The sequence below is a fragment of the Toxorhynchites rutilus genome, chromosome 3 (genome assembly GCF_029784135.1).
Source record: "Toxorhynchites rutilus septentrionalis strain SRP chromosome 3, ASM2978413v1, whole genome shotgun sequence".
NCBI lineage: Eukaryota > Metazoa > Arthropoda > Insecta > Diptera > Culicidae > Toxorhynchites > Toxorhynchites rutilus.
Window position 1 is genome coordinate 17356956 of NC_073746.1, and position 20322 is coordinate 17377277.

A 20322-nucleotide genomic window follows, 5' to 3' on the forward strand; every position below is an offset into this window, starting at 1 on the left:
GAAACTGTTAAATTCAAATTAATCCAAATTCAAATTAATAAATTTCAAAATAAATTGAAACTAATCAGATCACAACGTAAATAATTTCAACATAAATTTTCAAATTTTCAATGAATTTTTGATCAAACTAAATTATATGCGTACTTATGCTCTGTCTTTTTATTGAATTGAAATTTCTCTGTCTCAGTTCTCGAATAGAATTGGATAGCTTTTTATTATTTTCATCGAAATATTATTATTTCCAGACTCTATTTTCGCTTCAAAACATTCAAAAACAATATTATGAAGATAATTTCCAATTTCCTCCATCTTAAAAAAAAAGACAGGTGGGTAATGTCGGGGACATAACCGGAGTGACGTAGGACTATACAAAGGGGACAGCTTTTGTTAAACATATATTTTAAATATATTGCTTTATTTTCTTCTCCTACGTGAATACCTACCTATCTACCTGAAAAATGGATTAGTTTACTGTTTACTCTTTATGAATATGTTGATGGTTCTGAAAAGAACCTTTGGTGTTGTGTTTTTGTTATCACTCGATATTTCCATCTTGTTCGGTTAAACCTTCCTGTTTAGCTATTGCGTTTGCCACTCGCCACAGCTTTCACAGTTGGAAAATTTCTTCCCATCCAGCTTGTGACATGTTGTTCAGTAAATTACATTTAATGCGACGTGCCGGAGAAACACTTTGCCACTTACTGAAACTAATTGTTGCCATGATCAGCGCCGAACCGAAGCTGCTCTGTTCTTGATGCGGGTTTTCTGATTGTCGTGAGCAGCTTTGCAAGCCAACTCGAGCACTCCGACGGCCGAAACTCTATAATCGCTGTTAGGTATACTGGTGCTCCGGCACCAATCCGTTCGGCCTAGTTACCCTTGCGGAGCAATCAGTGAATGCGACCAACAGGAAACTGGAGACTTGCACGGTTCGAGTGAGACTTTGCCTTTCCCTTAACTTGTCCTCCTTTGTTACGTCCACGATGCTGATGCCGTACAACCACACGGGTTTACGGTTTGAAAGAAAATAAGATATTTTTTTGGGGTCCGCGTGTTTTATACTCTAGCGGTACACACTCACAGGATAGAGACAAATCGGCAGACTCAGCCAGAGGGGCGAGTCCAACGAGACGAACGAATGAGCGTTAAAAGGGAGCGATGGCAAAAAAATACATTCATTTTACCAACACCATTAAATTTAGCTACATTTATAAATCATCCAACATCACATCATTCCTTACCCACTCCATCACACCCCTTTTCCTTACCTTTCCTTTCCTTTTCCTCCCCACCTCTCCCTCCCCAAACATTTCCTTTTGATCTAGAGCTAGGTTCTACGATGCTTTGTCGCTGCTTTGGTACTCATTAATAACAATACAATTACGTTACAGCTTATATTAAACATCTTACATGGCATAGGATTCTTTCCTACCTTCGCCCGGTTTTACATCTGAACAGACAGGTCCGCTGAATATGGTTTTTTCTTCTTTTTCACCAGCCTCCTCAAGACTGGTGCTCAACGGCTCTTCTCAGAGCTAGAGACGAATGAACTGAAAAGTTTAAACCCTCTTAAAGCCAAAAAGAAGAAGAAAATACATTCATTACGATTTGTTCGCTCGTTGGATTCACATGCAGGCTAAAAAGTGTCCTTTTCAGGATCACAAAATTATATTCAATCTAAAGAGTTTATTGTTTTGTGATAACACTCGATATCCCCATCTTGTTCGGCTAAACCTTTCTGTTTAGCGATTGCATTTGCCACTCGCCATAGCTTTCACAGTTGGAAAATTTCTTCCCATCCAGCTTGTGACATATTTTACAATAAATTACATTCAATGGCACGTCGTATTACCACCACTCAGTGTCGGATTGGTTTTAACCTGTAATTGAACATTTGCGATGACAGTGGTACAGTGTCGACTTTCAATGTGGGGACCCCGAACTCTATGTTTACAAAAATGTCCAACTAAATATGTCGCATTACAGGTCCGTCCAATTAGCTAAATGTCGAGATAAGTGTAAATTACTGTACTTTCAATCTAGAAACAATTTAAGAATTGGTGACAATCAATAAGCTCAGAACAACTGCCAAATTGACATACTCATCAGATCCTGGCAAACAAATTATGAAAACATCAATTTGTGTTTTATTATTATTTTGGATAATGTTTTAGAAAGCATTGAACTGTATTTCCTAAACTCTTTTTTGGAAGGTTTAATGGCCCTGAAAAGCGCCTTGTTTTAGCAGTTTGTATAAAGAACAAACTTTTTTCTTCAGCTACCTTTTTTTTTTCTCTATTATAGTGATTTTCAACACATTTCGGCTGGTTCGTCACTTTCACTTCCATTTTTGGAAGAATGTTGGGAGTGAGAATTGAACTCGTGATCTCTGCGTGAGAGGTAAGTATGTTACCACCACGCCAGATCGCCTCCTCTCTTCAGCTACCTGATGCCGTTTTGCGATTGCGTTTGCCACTCGTCACTCACTGCAACTGCCTGTTGTTGTCTTGATGTCCACCGAACCGAATGTGTTCTGTTCCGAATGCGGATTTTCTTATCGTCGCGAGCAGCTTTGCCAGCTAACTCGATCACTTCGGCGACCGAAACTATATAACGCTGGCTAGGTGGACTGGTGCACTGGTACTAACGCGCTCGGCCTAGCTACCCTTGCGGGGAACTCCAGATCAACACGGTTCGAGCGGGATTTTGCCTTTCCCTTCACTTTTCCTCCTTTACCATGTCCAGACATGGCTGCTTGGGTTGGTTTGTTGATGTGTTGTAATGCGATCCGATGTAGTGTACGGTTTGGATGAGAATGATCGTTACGGAAGGAAGGAAGGTATTGTATTATAGAGACTTTAAACTTTTGCAGTTCATTCGTCCTTTGAAAACTCTACTCTACTTTACTCCAGCGCTACCACCTCCGTCCTCTTGCCTTGAGAAAGGCACTCGATCCCTCGCCGTCCAGCCCGTCCAGCAACGATGTTGTCCAGTCGGTGTCCACACAAAGAATGATCGTTACGGCAGCAGAGCGGGGATTTTTAAGCTGACTGGCTGGCTCGAGAATTACGTATGTGTGAGACTGCGACCAATGTTTCGTTCATTTTTGACGTAGGACTACGTCTTTCATTTCTATACCGGGGTGTAAAATCAAAGTTTCGAAACCGAAAGCGTTACGCCGGAGACCGAGATTTTGAGCGTTAATAGCTCCTAAACAACTGAACGAAATGGTATGATAAACACTTCATTCGAAAGATAAAATGTCTACGCGTTATATACTTGTTACTTTTTGATCCAAAAACTTGTTTCAATAGTCTTAAAATTGCTTTCAAAACAGGCTATTGAAATCACCAATCGGTATATAAGCGAGCGCCGCTCGGAAATCCACTCAGTTCTAATTGAACAGCGATTGGAGCATGTTGTCGCTGTTGTGGTGAAGCTCTTCGTTTATCATGAAAGCGCGGATGAACGGTGTCACCAAGAGCCTGTTTGTGCACCCTAGGCCAGAAGGGAATCCATCAGGAGGAGAGTGATGCCACAAACGGTTCCCCGGGATGACATCGCTACACACACATACACGCGCGGAATTCTTTCCGTTTGGATGCCATTCAGCATCGAGAAAGTTCCGGAAAGATCTAATCATTTCTGGAAAATAATCTGCCACTTTATCTGGGAATTTAAAAATACATTCATGTGAAAGAGTTTATTTTAATGTTTTCTAACCATGTAACACAGCGATCAAATTCATTTGATTTTGTAATTTTTCAACCAAGTGTAATTAGCAGGAAAGCTTCTGAAGATTATTCTTCCCCATCAGTAGGATATTTCCGTATCCAATATTGTATGCGCACGCAATCGATTATTGCTCAGTCGCCGAAAGTTTCGAGCTCAGAGAGTTCATTCCCCTCTAGTTTGCCTTCCAAATTGCCATCGTAAACCACGCCTTCTCTCGATTCAATCACGCACAAAAAGAATACTTAAGCGATATTCTGGTGGTGAGACGCATTAATTTTTCGTGAGGACATCGACAAGACAACATTGTTGCTGAGGGTGCTGGACAGCGAAGGATCGAGATCTGCCCTGAAACGCAGTTTGTTTGAAACTGTGAGGGAGCACAGAGAAGCCGATCCTTCAGGAGAAGAGAAGATGACCATCGAAGCAGCCGCTACACACACATACACGCACGGAATTATTTCCGTTTGGATGCCATTCAGCATCGAGAAAGATCCGGAAAATAATCGATCAGTTCCTCTGGGAATTTAAAAATACATTAATGTGAAAGAGTTTATTTGAATGTTTTCTATCCATGTAACACTGTGACCAAATATGTTTCAATCAAGTGCTATTAACAGGTGGTTATCGAATTAGCATTAACCACTGGTGGGCTTCCAGTATCGAGGAAAATTTGGAAATATCTAATCGTAATCGTAATCGTAATCGTGGAAAATAATCTGCCAGTTCCCCTTGGAATTGAAAATTACATTCAAGCGAAAGAGTTTATTTTAATGTTTTCTATCCATGAAATATCCATATAATACATTTGGGGTTGTGATTTGTTAATCAAGTACAGTTAGCAGGAAAGCTTCTGAAGATTATTCTTCAGAACAAGTTTTTTCGTATCCTATATTGGATGCATAAAACCTTGTGCCTCCAACGTAACGCTCTCGTTTTCTCGTCCCCCAAATATTCATTTATTGATTCATTCAGAATGGATTTAGATTCAACTTCAAACAAATGATCTTTAAATCAACGATAGTCCTACGTCACCCTTGCGGTTATACCATAGATATAACCCACTTCCTGTTTTTTCTTTTTCCTTTCCAATCGTGCTTCATTCTATTTCGCTGCTGCTCTGGTTGCCCGTTTTGGTCGGTACGATTTGAGAAGCACAAAATGGACCAATCAAAAATGGGCACATAGTGCATTTGGACAATGCTTGATATTTGACAATTATTCAATTATTTATCTCAGGAAGAATGAAATGTTATTCGTTATGATAGATGCGTAGATATATTTCCTATCAATTGATGCAAAAACCTTTGCGATCTATTGAGAAATGCTCGAGTTATAAGCGTTCCAAATCTTGCATTTTTTCCTACTTGTTCAGTGCCTAGATTTCCATTTCACCCCCTATATCTTCCGGTTAGACGTAGTCCTACGTCAAAAGTTTGTACTCACGACCAGTGTTGCCACGTTTAAATCTGTACCAGAGGGGTCAAACATCTTTCTCATCTGTACATTTTTTCCAAAAATTTGTACCATCGAAACTGTTCGTTGTAGAGACAAAATAATTTATTATCATTAAAAACATACTCATTTGTTTACTACAAATACTACATTTACATTTGCAAGTCATTCGCGTGTTTGATGATGCTTATACATTGTTTTTTTTGGCGTAGGACTACGTCTAACCGGAAGATATAGGGGGTGAAATGAAAATCTAGGCACTGAACAAGTAGGAAAAAATGCAAGATTTGGAACGCTTATAACTCGAGCATTTCTCAATAGATCGCAAAGGTTTTTGCATCAATTGATAGGAAATATATCTACGCATCTATCATAACGAATAACATTTCATTTTTCTTGAGATAAATAAATGAATAATTGTGAAATATCAAGCATTGTCGAAATGCACTATGTGCCCATTTTTGATTGGTCTATTTTGTGCTCCTCAAATCGTTCCGACCAAAACGGGCAACCAGAGCAGCAGCGAAATAGAATGAAGCGCGATTGGAAAGGAAAAAGAAAAAAATGAACGAAACATTGGTCGCAGTCTCACACATGCGTAATTCTCGAGCCAGCCAGTCAACTTAAAAATCCCCGCTCCGCTGCCGTAACGATCATTCTCATTCAAACCGTACACCACATCGGTTCGCATCACAACACATCAACAAACCAACCCAAGCAGCCATGTCTGGTCATAGTAAAGGAGGAAAAGTGAAGGGAAAGGCAAAATCCCGCTCGAACCGTGTTGATCTGGAGTTCCCCGCAAGGGTAGCTAGGCCGAGCGCGTTAGTACCAGTACACCAGTCCACCTAGCCGGCGTTATATAGTTTCGGCCGCCGAAGTGACCGAGTTGGCTGGTAAATCTGTTCGCGACGATAAGAAAACCCGCATTCGGAACAGAACACATTCGGTTCGGTGGACATCAAGACAACAGGCAGTTGCAGCGAGGGGCGAATGGCAAACGCAATCGCAAAACGGCATCAGGTAGCAGAAGAAAAAAGTTTGTTCTTTAAACAAACTGCTTCGGTGGCAAATCCAGAACAAGGCGGCATCGAGGGCGTTCGAAATGGTTTTTTTTTTCAAAACCACGTATACTAAGTTTTCTAAATTGGAACCATTCCATAAAACAAGGCGCTTTTCAGGGCCAATAAACTTTCCAAAAAAGAGTTTAGGAAATACAGTTCAATGCTTTCTAAAACAAATGGTCGTGATGTACGTACATGGGGATCAAAGACAATGTAAAGATGTATTCCATGTACGGGGCTAGGTGGTAAGCCTTCATAAAAAAACGCAAAAACACAACGCCAAAGGTTCTTTTCAGAACCACCAACATGTTCATAAAGAGTAAACAGTAAACTAATCCATTTTCAGGTAGATAGGTAGGTATTCACGTAGGAGAAGAAAATAAAACAATATATTTAAAATATTTATTTAACAAAAGCTGTCCCCTTTTATAGTCCTACGTCACTCCGGTTATGTCCCCGACATTACCCACCCGTCTTTTTAAATCTAGATTGCATACTATCATTTTTTTTTAATTTCGAGCTGTCACTACGACGTTTGACCAAATTCTTTGATCTCAAAATAGCGTTCATCGTATCGTTGCTGAGCCGATTTTAAAGCTTATTTTTGTTATAATTATATTCAGAAAAAAATCGCTCGACAGTTGCCAGTGAGTGAGACATAGTGAGAACGATACAAACAAGGCATCGAAGCGCCGAAAAGGCGGGCGAACCGTCAATTCTTTTTAGGCATTAAATTTTTGTCCACCAACCCTGAACATGCTCAAATTGTGGTTTCCTTACGGAGTAATTTTATTTTTTAGGCTACAGAGATAATTCTCCACATCTTGTAAATTCCCATTGTAGAATTCTGGAAACGCTTCTAATACAACGTTAATGCTAGTCAAATTGGAAAAGTTTCTGGGATTTAACATTGCCGTAGACTTGAGCGTCGAATCATCAAAATCGAATCTTTTTCTCATTTGCTTGATCAGCTCCACGAAAAAACTGCGACAAATATCCTTTGAAATGATCTGCCTTTCGCTGTCCATTGTTCTGATATTTTTTTCTGCTGCCATTCCAACCTAAAATTCTTGTCGCTTTTCTAATAATCTTCATATTTAACGAAAATCTGTGTTCTGTACCGTACTGAATCTGTACCAGAATTAACGAAAAATCAGCACCATTTCAGATAAATCTGTACGTTTAAAACACTGCTCACGACCTTGTTTTAATGTTGCCAATCAGCGGAGCTCAATCCTGAATTATTTTCTCGTGGCACCGATGATCCGTCGTTCTGTTGCTGATTTGTTTTATTATTAAAACACACAATTTCAACACTATTGTCAGTTTTTCACTTTTTTCACTGAAAACTTACCGCGACGAATTTTAGTTTTTACTTCTGACACCTACATTTTTGGTGTCATTTAGGGTATTTATTTTCCTTAAAGAATGAATGGCGAGGCATACTTTCCTCTTGACGTTACAACTTGGAGTAATTTTATTACATCCGTACATCCTTATCGTGTATGTTCTGTTTACACATATATTCTTTCGTTCTAAATTCGCTCTCATTCTAACATATGCCGATAGGTTGCCGTAAGACGAATCGTCCATGAAACATGTGTCGCTATGTTTATGGATTGACCTGCCACGAGGCTTAATCCTAAATAAACACGGCAAGACGATTATGATCGTTCGTACCACAACAATTGCTGACTTTAGAAGGAGATTGATAGAGCTATCTTGTTTTAAGTCACATCAATATTTATTATTTGTGCCTAAAAATGATTATTAACATACAAAAATTCGATGTTTAAAAAATTCATAAAAATTCCATGTTTCACAAAGTTCGACAAAATAGTTTCACCATCTTGGATTAATTTTTTAAATTTTCTACATGACTTCTATTTTATATGGACAAATTAAAAAATATGTATTTTAGATATTGCAAATTAAAGTTTTTTTTGTAAATAAAAAAATGGGTAGGTTATATCTATGATATAACCGCAAGGTTGACGCAAGGTCATTTGTTTGTTAGATTAAAATTTTGATTGAATGCAGCAATTTCCGAATTCAATTGAATTCAATATATTTGCTTTGTGAGTAAAAAGATAGTATAATGCCATGTAAGGTCAATTCATGCAATAGATTATGTTCTTCGTTACTGTCTGTGTTAAACAAACACATTTCAGTCAGAATAAAAATGACCCCGATTTGCATGTATTTGCAATGCCCATTTCTCCAGACACCTTGGTTTAGAAGTCTTTATTAGGTAAACACATTTCAGTCGGAACAAAAATACCCCTGACCTGCATGAATATGCAATGCCAATTTCCCCACGCTCCTTGGATTTAAAGTCTGTGTTAGGGAAACACATTTCAGTCGGAAGAAAAAAACTCCAATCTGCATGAGTTTGTAATGCCAATTTCCTCAGGCACCTTAGTTCTGAAGTCTGTGCTGGGGAAATACATTTCAGTCGGAACAAAAATGCCCCCGACTTGCATGTATTTGCAATACCAATTTACCCAAGCTCCATGGATTTGAAGTCTGTGTTAGGGAAACACATTTCAGTCGGAAAAAAATATCCCCAACTTTAATGTATTTGCAATGCCGATTTCTCTAAAGCTGCTTGGTTTTGAAGTCTGTGTTAGGGAACACAGATCGGTGCGAACAAAAGTTCCCATACTTTCATGTGTTTGCGATGCCGATTTCCCCAAGGCTGCTTGGTTTTGATGGCTGTGTTGGGGAAACCGTGAATCGGGCCTTTTAAAACGAGGTAGTTGGGGCGTTTAGATAACGGTTAACATTTTACAGTTATACAATTGTTTATCTGATGAAAAATAACATTTTATTAATTGCGATAGAAGCGTAGGAATATTTCGTATCAATTGATGCAAACATCTTTCCGATCCAGTAAGAAATGTTCGAGTTATAAGCATTCGGAATCTTTCATTTTTTCCTGCATGTTCTATGTTTAGGTTTTCATTTTACCCCCCGTATACTTCGGTTAGACGTAGTCCCACGTCAAAAATTGTAAGGGGTTGTATCTAGTACACGACCGCATATTTTCGACGTAGAACTACGCAATTATATTATGCAATCCACTTGTTTAACACTTCCAATATTATTTTAGATTGCATCGAAATTTTTGTAATATATTATGTTTTTCGTTAAAACAAATTTGATGAACGTCCTTTTACGTTTGATATGATGTCTAGGACTATCAAAATATGTGAACGGAGGAATTGTCAAACGATCATTGCATTTTTCATTTCCCTCTGAAATTATTGCACATCTCATGTTTACGTAGCTCTCGAATCGCAAAAGTTTATTCACCTCTGGTATCTAAAATGACGATTTTCCCAGGTTTCTCAATTTAAAAGTACGTTTTAGGGAACATATTCCGGTCTGCATAATGACAAGCAAGTACAAAAGTACTCAGCACCAAAAAACACCCCCGACTTGCATGTATTTGCAAAGCAGATTCCCCCAGGCCCATTAACTTTGAAGTCCGTGTTAGGGAAACACAGCTCAGTGGGAAAAAATAACCCCGACTTGCATGTTTTGACAAAGCGGATTCCCCCAGGCACATTGATTTTGAAGTCCGTGTTAGGGAAACATGGGAACAAAAACACCCTCGACTTGCATGTATATTTGCAAAGCGGATTTCCACCGGCACATCGTTTCTGAAGTCTGTGTTGGGGAAACCTTAAATCGGGCCAATCAACCCTTGGTAGTTAGGGCGTTTAGATAACGCTTGAGATTTAATAGTTATTCAACTGTTCATCTCATTAAAAATATCATTTTATTAATTGTGATAGACGCGTAGAAAAATGTCCTACCAATTGATGAAAACATCTTTCCGATCTGTTAAGAAATGTTCGAGTTATAAGCATTCGAAATACGGATAGAGTTAGCACACAAATCGGCAGAACAAATGTATGCGAAATAAAGGAAGTTCTTCCAGTTTTCATGAATTTAAACCGTTTATAGATTAGCGAATTGTAATGTATAGCATATCAAACGAATCTTAGAGAATTTCCGATTCGATTGGTATACAAATCATGAGAATTCGTTCACAGTGAAAATAGGGGGCTGTCCACATACCACGTAGACAACTTTAGGGGGGGTAGGGGGTAAGAAAATGTCCACTCTTGTCCATGGAGAGGGGGGAGGGGGTATAGACTGAGTCCACGTGGACAGGAAGAATTTTCTCTCCGTATTTATCAATAAACGGATTGAGAAGTGCTGCCCAGTCAAACGTTCATATATTTTCTCTTATATCATGGATTTTCTTCAGTGAAATCTGTATTATAAAAATTTCTCACGTAAATTGTCAATGACCAACTATTTCCTATGATCGAACTTTTATAGTTACGGGGTATTCATAGCCTTCATAGCCAAAACTATAAAAATTAAACGATTCCATAATGGTTGAGATTCCATGATATGCGTAAATGATTTTTATCAAATATAATTTTCTATACGTTTTGTTATATCTCGAGAACAATATATGATAATAACGTCTGTATAGTTTTTTCATACAGAATTGCGTGTAAAATCATTTTTCCAAAGTATTTTAATTTTATTAATTTCTAGGAATAAATATTTACATTTGCAGGAGATTGTCTATGCATCACTAGTCGTCAACTTAAAACAATTGAGCCAGTGTTCTGATAAATTATAGAATATTTCAGGAGGTGATAGAGGATCATATTTGATGAAAACAAAATTTTGCATAGAATGCAGTTGTAAAACTTTCAAATTAATAGAACCCAGGATCAACTTTTAAATGTAAGGAACCAACTTCAAATTTTGTGTTTTTAATTAATTTTCCAAAAATGCATGATAAACTGGAAGCTCTCCAACCACTCTACAGTTCCTTCCTTGACACCACACTATTATTCTTCTTGTTATCTTCCACTAATTTAAATGTGTTCACAACATAATTTTATGCAAATTTTCCTCGAATGAAAGCATCGTGCGCACTTTTTGAATTTTCAGTTCAGTCATTTTCGGTCGGTCTCAAGGAAAGGTTCAATAATTCTTTCGTAGTTGAGATTTGATCATCAGCGTGAAAGATTTTTGACGTAGGACTACGTCTAACCGGAAGATATAGGGGGTGAAATGGAAATCTAGGCACTGAACAAGTAGGAAAAAATGCAAGATTTGGAACGCTTATAACTCGAGCATTTCTCAATAGATCGCAAAGGTTTTTGCATCAATTGATAGGAAATATATCTACGCATCTATCATAACGAATAACATTTCATTTTTCTTGAGATAAATAATTGAATAATTGTGAAATATCAAGCATTGTCCAAATACACTATGTGCCCATTTTTGATTGGTCCATTTTGTGCTCCTCAAATCGTACCGACCAAAACGGGCAATCAGAGCAGCAGCGAAATAGAATGAAGCACGATTGGAAAGGAAAAAGAAAAAAATGAGGGAAACATTGGTCGCAGTCTCACACATGCGTAATTCTCGAGCCAGCCAGTCAACTTAAAAATCCCCGCTCCGCTGCCGTAACGATCATTCTCATCCAAACCGTACACCACATCGGTTCGCATCACAACACATCAACAAACCAACCCAAGCAGCCATGCCTGGACATGATAAAGGAGGAAAAGTGAAGGGAAAGGCAAAATCCCGCTCGAACCGTGTTGATCTGGAGTTCCCCGCAAGGGTAGCTACGCCGAGCGCGTTAGTACCAGTGCACCAGTCCACCTAGCCGGCGTTATATAGTTTCGGCCGCCGAAGTGATCGAGTTAGCTGACAAAGCTGCTCGCGACGATAAGAAAACCTGCATTCGGAACAGAACACATTCGGTTCGGTGGACATCAAGACAACAGGCAGTTACAGCGAGTGGCGAGTGGCAAACGCAATCGCAAAACGGCATCAGGTAGCAGAAGATAAAAGTTTGTTCTTTATACAAACTGCTTTGGCGGCAAATCCAGAACAAGGCGGCATCAAGGGCGTTCGAAATGGTTTTTTTTAAACCACGAGTACTAAGTTTTCTAAATTGGAACCATTCCATAAAACACGGCGCTTATCAGGGCCATTAAACCTTTCAAAAAAGAGTTTACGGAATACAGTTCAATGCATTCTAAAATAATATCCAAAATAATAATAAAACACAAATTGATTTTTTTATAATTTGTTTGCCAGGATATGATGAGTATGTGAATTTGGCAGTTGTTCTGAGCTTATTGATGGTTGGGGACTTTCCCGATTATCCAATTTTCACCATTTCTTAATTTGCTTCTAGATTGAAAGTACAGTAATTTATATTTAGCTCGACATAGAGCTAATTGGATGGATCTGTAATGCGACATTTTTGTAAACATAGAGTTCGGGGTCCAAATTATGACCCCACATTGAAAGTCGACACTGTACCACTGTCATCGGAAATGTTCAATTACAGGTTAAAATTACCTCCAATCCGATACTGAGTGGTGGTAATGCGACGTGCCATTAAATTTAATTTACTGACCAACATGTCACAAGCTGGATGGGAAGAAATTTTCCAACTGTGAAAGCTGTGGCGAGTGGCAAACGCAAAAGCTAAACAGGAAGGTTTAACCGAACTAGATGGGGATATCGAGTGATTAAACAGTAAACTAATCCATTTTTCAGGTAGATAGGTAGGTATTCACGTAGGAGAAGAAAATAAAACAATATATTTGAAATATATATTTAACAAAAGCTGTCCCCTTTGTATAGTCCTACGTCACTCCGGTTATGTCCCCGACATTACCCACCCGTCTTTTTATGATCCCCTATCTCTTAACATTTTTCGGATCAGCTACCTAATAACCTAAATGTAATAATATTATTTTAAACAGATATAATCGCTGTAACTCTTTTATAAAATAATGCATTCGTCAAAGCATCAACTGGACCATGTATTAAATACTTCCAAGATTGCGATGAGTAGATTTGACCATCGATTTGCTGTGCGTTCATTATTTCATGAAATATTCTTAATTCGAAATCAAAGGATAATTTTTCATTCGATAGAGAATACCTCTGCAGTAAATAGTTCTACTGAAACTCTCTATGAATCAAATGAACGCGAAATAATCATGTTGATTGGATTGCTTTTAAGCATATATTCTCAAAATCTAGAGAAACTTTGAATACAAACTATAAACGCTTTATCTTTTTTTGCAAAGTATTTTATCTACAACACATATACACATCACACACTAGAAATTTGTAGCTTGAAAATGCTGTATTTTTCATCTTAATGTCATCGTTTATATCGAAGATACAGGCGTTCCGAAATCTCTGAAAAATTTCGACCTTTTACTCCTCATCCTTTGTCAAGTGAGGATCTATAGATATCAGTACATGCTTCCTACTTTATCTTTTCTTTTTTTGAAATTCTTTTTAAATGATAGAAAAAGAGTCTATGTATATAAAATCGTTCTGTTCGTTTTTGTGCGCTTCAAAAACTCGAGCTCTGATGTAGCTCATATTATAACACACCATACGAGCCACTTCAAAAATTGTTGTTGCTACTGCCAACGCCTCAAGAAGCTTCAAGATTTCCAGATGAAATGAGCACACTTCTGAAATAAATCTGTGAAAGTAAATTAAGGTGAAGGTGGAAGCTAGCCACAAATGGCTGCCACAATGGCGCTCATTTCTTTCATCTCCCTCCCTCACCTCTCGCCCGAAAATCAATAATTTTGCGAAACAGTGTGAAGAAAATGATCGTTTTCGCACACTTCCCATGAAGTAATATCAACCAAACTCTAATGGATTACTCACAAGATATTAAATTTTCACCTGCTGTCGCACTGTATAGTGAAAAACGTCGGAAAACTCGAGCAAGTGCTCTGAAAGTTAAATTTTCGTTTTTCAATCTTCTGCAATGGTTTTGTTTGTATTGGTGGAAGCATCGTTATTTTTTCGACACTGATGCCAAACAACATCATCGAAACAGCTATAAAAACCACTCAATAAAATGTTATTCCGGAGTCATAGCGTCCCATGTCATGAAAATCAATAGAATAAAATTGTGTTGATATCAATACAATAATTATTTTTTCGTTTAATGGGTCTATAATGTAAGTTTTAGCAACTTTAACATTGGGTAAGAAAATTGTATTGCAGAGCTCGGAACACTGCCACGGCTGCCTATGCTTTCAAAAACAGTAAACGGAAAAGTATTAAATTCAATCTAAATGCCTCGGCCAACGAAGAGAAGGGTTAAGGCTTTCCAACGTGAATATGTGAAAACAATACGATCAACGAAGGAAAATATTAAGGAATTATCAACATCGAGTTACTATGCGGAAGAACTTGTTAATACCAAAAGTGCCCCAATTCGCATGTGTTATAAATTTGCTCATGTTACGCTCGCGTATAATCAGAATCATATGCAAATGAACCTTCTATATATATTTATATTTGCAATTGTTCATCGGAACATATCGTTCATACATTTTACTTTAGTATTGAATTGTTATTTATTTTTTGACGTAGGACTACGTCTTTCATTTCTATACCGGGGTGTAAAATCAATGTTTCGAAAACGAAAGCGTTGCGCCGGAGACCGAGATTTTGAGCGTTAATAGCTCCTAAACAACTGAACGAAATGGTATGATAAACACTTCATTCGAAAGATAAAATGTCTACGCGTTATATACTTGTTACTTTTTGATCCAAAAACTTGTTTCAATAGTCTTAAAATTGCTTTCAAAACAGGCTATTGAAATCACCAATCGGTATATAAGCGAGCGCCGTTCGTAAACCCACTCAGTTATGATTGAACAGCGATTGGAGCATGTTGTCGCTGTTGCGGTGAAGCTCTTTATTTATCATGAAAGCGCGGATGAACGGTGTCACCAAGAGCCTGTTTGTGCACCCTAGGCCAGAAGGGAATCTATCAGGAGGAGAGTGATGCCACAAACGGTTCCCTGGGAAGACATCGCTACACACACATACACGCGCGGCTATTAACAGGTGGTTATCGAGTTGGCATTAACCACTGGTGGGCTTCCAGTATCGAGGAAAATGTGGAAATATCTAATCGTTACTGAAAATAATCTGCCAGTTCCTTTGGGAATTTTCAAAATATATTCATGTTAAAGAGTTTATTTGAATGTTTTCTTTCCATGTAACACTGTGATCAAATACATTTGGTTTTGTGGTTTTTCAATCAATCGCAATTAACAGGATAGCTTCAGAAGATTATTCTTCCCCATCAGTAGGATATTTCCGTATCCAATATTGTATGCGCCCGCAATCGATTATTGCTCAGTCGCCGAAAGTTCCGAGCTCAGAGAGTTCATTCCCCTCTAGTTTGCCTTCCAAATTGCCATCGTAAACCACACCTTCTCTCGATTCAATCACACACAAAAAGCATACTTAAGCGATATTCTGGTTGTGAGACACATTCATTTTTCGTGAGGACATCGACAAGACAACATCGTTGCCTAACGTGCTGGAGGAGGTGGACGGCGAAGGATCGACACATACACGCGCAGAATTCTTTCCGTTTGGATGCCATTCAGCATCGAGAAAGTTCCGGAAAGATCTAATCATTGCTGGGAAATAATCAGCCAGTTCCTCTGGGAATTTAAAAATACATTCATGTGAAAGAGTTTATTTGAATGTTTTCTATCCATGTAACACTGTGACCAAATATGTTTCAATCAAGTGCTATTAACAGATGGTTATCGAGTTAGCATTAACCACTGGTGGGCTTCCAGTATCGAGGAAAATGTCTATCTAATCTTTACTGAAAACAATCTGCCAGTTCCTCTGGGAATTTAAAATTACATTCATGTGAAAGAGTTTATTTTAATGTTTTCTATCCATGTAACACTGTGACCAAATACATTTGGTTTTGTGATTTTTCAATCAATCGCAATTAACAGGATAGCTTCTGAAGATTATTCTTCCCCATCAGTAGGATATTTCCGTATCCAATATTGTATGCGCACGCAATCGATTATTGCTCAGTCGCCGAAAGTTCCGAGCTCAGAGAGTTCATTCCCCTCCAAATTGCCATCGTAAACCACGACTTCTCTCGATTCAATCACGCACAAAAAGCATACTTAAACGATATTCTGGTGGTGAGACGCATTCATTTTTCGTGAGGACATCGACAAGACAACATCGATGCTGAGGGTGCCTGACGGCGAAGGATCGAGATCTGCCCGCAAACAAACGCAAGCAGTTTGCTTGAAACTGTGAGGGAGCACAGAGAAGCCGATCCTTCAAGAGAAGAGAAGGTGACCATCGAAGCAGCCGCTACACACACATATACACGCACGGAATTCTTTCCGTTTGGATGCCATTCAGCATCGAGAAAGATTCGGAAAATAATCTGCCAGTTCCTCTGGGAATTTAAAAATACATTCATGTGAAAGAGTTTATTTTAATGTTTTCTATCCATAAAATATCCTATAATACATTTGGGTTTGTGATTTGTCAATCAAGTACAGTTAGCAGGTTAGCTTCTGAAGATTATTCTTCAGAACAAGGTTTTTCGTATCCTATATTGGATGCATAAAACCTTGTGCCTCCAACGTAACGCTCTCGTTTTCGAAGTCTCCCAAATATTCATTTATTCATTCATTCAGAATGGATTTAGATTCAACTTCAAACAAATGATCTCTAAATCAACGATAGTCCTACGTCACCATTGCGGTTATACCATAGATATAACCCACTTCCTGTTTTTTTTTTTCAAATGTATTCAAAGACTCGTGTCAATGAAGCGCCACACAGTCTGATAAGTGAATTGATCTATTTACGTGTGCTTTGCTCTTCTCTCACAAACACTATTACCCCATTTTTACACGAGGGTTTACCTATACTACGACAATGGCTAGCTTCCACCTTCACCTTAACTTTCTAGTATTGAATATGTATTCTATATGACAGCAACACAATTCTTTGCATGTGTTCAAAAATCGTTAGCTTGAATTGTATTGATAGTGATTTTAAATCTGTTTAATTTTATTCGATTCGCTTTGCTCAAGATCAATCCTTGGAATTATGTAATTTATATTCGGATGCGGATTGTTCAACTGGGTATTGCGCGTTTCCGTGTTGACAAACCAGATAGCCTTTATATCTTCGAAGATAATAGAAAAACAAAGTATTACAAGTATTGAAATTAGAGGCGAATGAACTGCAAAGTTTAAAGCCTTTTAAAAAGAAAGAACAAAGAACATACAAGTATTTCAAAGTTAAACTCATATGGAATATTTGCTTTGTTTTACTACTCATTTTTCTGTCAAAAAAACACCAATGAGCCACGGTTCAGCAAGTAAAATTTGAAACAAAACAAACTTAAATGGAATTAAAATTTAATTCATGCGCAATTAAGTACATTCTAATATTTCCTAAATTATTCTAATAAAATCAAGAGAAATGTCCACGTGGACAACAGGGGGAGGGGTATGAAAATGTCCACGCTTGTCCACGGAGGGGGAGGGGGGAGTTTAAAATCGTGCTTTTTCTGTCCACGTGGTATGTGGACAGCCCCTAGTTATTAACGTTAACTTTTTTTTAGCACCCTTCCTGATAGACGTAGTTCTACGTCAAAAAAAGAGTAATGATTTTATTCATGTTTGGAGATCAATACTCTATAACTTTTTCTAAGACACTTTTTCTATAGGAATCATAGTTTTTGAGATATAAATTATCGAAGATTTCTCTTACTGGAATCGATACGCCCTTTTCAAAAGTTACACTTGGGTCAAAAAATTCCCAAATGCTATAGAAAACTCATACTTCTCCAACCCAAACGGCATACAAACTTTCATTCGAATCAAAAATACTCTTGTTTTGTGATTTGCCTATTTCATTTGGAATTGCTCTATTATCACTTGCGTGCAAGCTTTTTCATCCAACTTGTATAGCGTAACAGCTTACTTGCGCCCAATTGTTGCTTACAATAATCACACTCCCCATTTCAGCTGGCCGTCTTCATTGGTCCCATCCTGGCGGTGCTGTTCTCGGTGTTTGGCTTCTGCACCCGCTACGAAGACATCACCCCCATCTTCAAGTGGATGTGGCACATCAGCTACTATCGGGCCAGCTTCCACGGGGTCCTAAACTCCGTGTACGGAATGGACCGCGGTCCACTGCACTGCCCAAGCACACAAATCTACTGTCACTTCAGGAACCCGGTGCTCTTTCAGAAAGACATGGACATCGAACACGTGGACATGGAGAAGAACCTGATCCTGATAGGGTCGATTGTGCTCGCGATGTATGTCGGAACCATCGCGGTGCTGTGGTATAAGCTGAACAAAAGATAACACATCTCGCGCGATTAGCACCACGCACCCACTGTTTGCAATCAATCACCACTTCTCGGATTACGGTGGCCACTAATCGAACCGTTTAAAGGTCGTCTGGAACGATAAAACGCAACGCAGGGGTGGGGTGGGGGTGGTGTCTGCCAACTCCCGTTCCGGTTAGTCTTATCAACTGTTGGTTTATTCTCCGTTTTTAATCCTCATTTGCTAGCATCAATCTTGCCATAATTTATACGAAACACACAGGCATGAGCAATCCACACTTAATCCGGGTGATAAGTAGAACCTATCTTACTTAGCTGTTGAATCTAGTAGAAATTGGACCAACTTTTCAATACGATAGCAAAAACAAATACGACGAACACTGTGATTATGAAATAGCCCATTCTCCAGGGGAATGAAAGTATCTTATTCTTAAAGTAGTCTAGTGACATAGTGTTTAGATTCCAGCATCAATTGCTGGATTTTTATGATTATTGTTATTGTGTTTAGCGTGCGTAAATCGGAGTGATTATTCTAAGCTAATAAACATTGCAACACTCTGCCAACGATGATCGAATGGAAAGAAAGCCATGAAATCGCGAAACTCTGATTATGTCCCCCTTATCAAACGCTTTGCAAGACACCGTGTTAGCGAAGAAGACTTGCGATTACTCTCGTAGACTGGCTTAGTAACCGGTGTAATCGTGGGTCGGAGTTTCGGCTTCCGCAATTTTGTGCGCGGAATTTTGATTAGAGCTGTTTCGATTCGGGAGGACAAAGTAATCTATCAGGTTCGATGGGTGATCACGATTACACTTTGTGTGGGTACTTTCAGATTACCACAACTTGCAACTTTGTTTCGCCCTAAATATAATTCGTTCGACCCGGGATATCAGTTCGGTTCAGGAGTAGCCATCCGAGTGAGTAACCGATTAAATAATGATAAGAGGTATAAATTTATGTGACAGCTAAGCAGGAAATATTTGGAATTTGAGGGTTGTGCAGTCTATATGGAACTGATGGAAATAGTTTTTGTAGTTTGTGTTCCTGGAATTAATTGGTAATTTATAAATGCAAAAAAGAAAAAAAAACAGCGAGTAAAGAAGGGGTTTATACTAAGGCACTTCCAAATGAATTCTTGTCATTTTTACAATATGTTGAGAAGCATTTGTCATCTAGATCTCATTATCGTGTTTAGCTATTTATATTAGCAATAAGCACAAACTCTTCAACTAAAAGTAAGTATCTATAGCATCAAAATATTTTCCTCCCGTAGTTACCCAGATTCGTAGTCAATAATTACGACTCGGCAGGATCAATGATTATTCGTTAACATTGAAATCAACATATTTCTCATGACCAGTTCAATTTCTACACATGACTCCATTTCCCCATCTAACACTTGTTTGAATCAGTAGAGTAATTCTCCCATTTCGCGATCTTGATTTTTGATGGTTGTTTCTGTTGAACCCAATCAATTGAATGTGCAAAGTGCTTGCACTTTTCGAAGGTAAAACAAAATCTCAACCTCTTCTTCTTCTTCTTCTTCTTTTTGGCTTTAAGAGGGTTTAAACTTTTCAGTTCATTCGCCTCTAATCTCAACCTCTCTGTGCAGAAGTCGAACAAGAACGACTTTATTCTCTTACTGGAGAAACACTAGCCTATTATTAATGGGGGCCCGGTCTGGAAAACCAAAAGAATCGATTTTTTCTGCATTTTTGGGAAGCTTATGCCCGCTTTCTCCGGTACTGTTTTCAAGCCAGAATTGTTAATGTTTTCATTTCATGCCAGAATTATGCCACATAACACAATATCTATAA

General features: G+C 38.3%; 1 protein-coding gene across 1 annotated transcript in view; it reads left to right on the plus strand.

Annotated features, from left to right (window-relative positions):
* Positions 1–19049, plus strand: part of LOC129777304 (ATP-binding cassette sub-family G member 1) — a 150516-nt gene extending 131467 nt beyond the window's left edge. Inside the window, exon 10 of the mRNA XM_055783523.1 lies at positions 18176–19049. Coding sequence (XP_055639498.1) covers positions 18176–18520 — 345 coding nt within the window. The 3' untranslated portion in view covers positions 18521–19049. The remainder of the gene's footprint in view (positions 1–18175) is intronic.
* The last annotated feature ends 1273 nt before the right edge of the window (positions 19050–20322 follow it).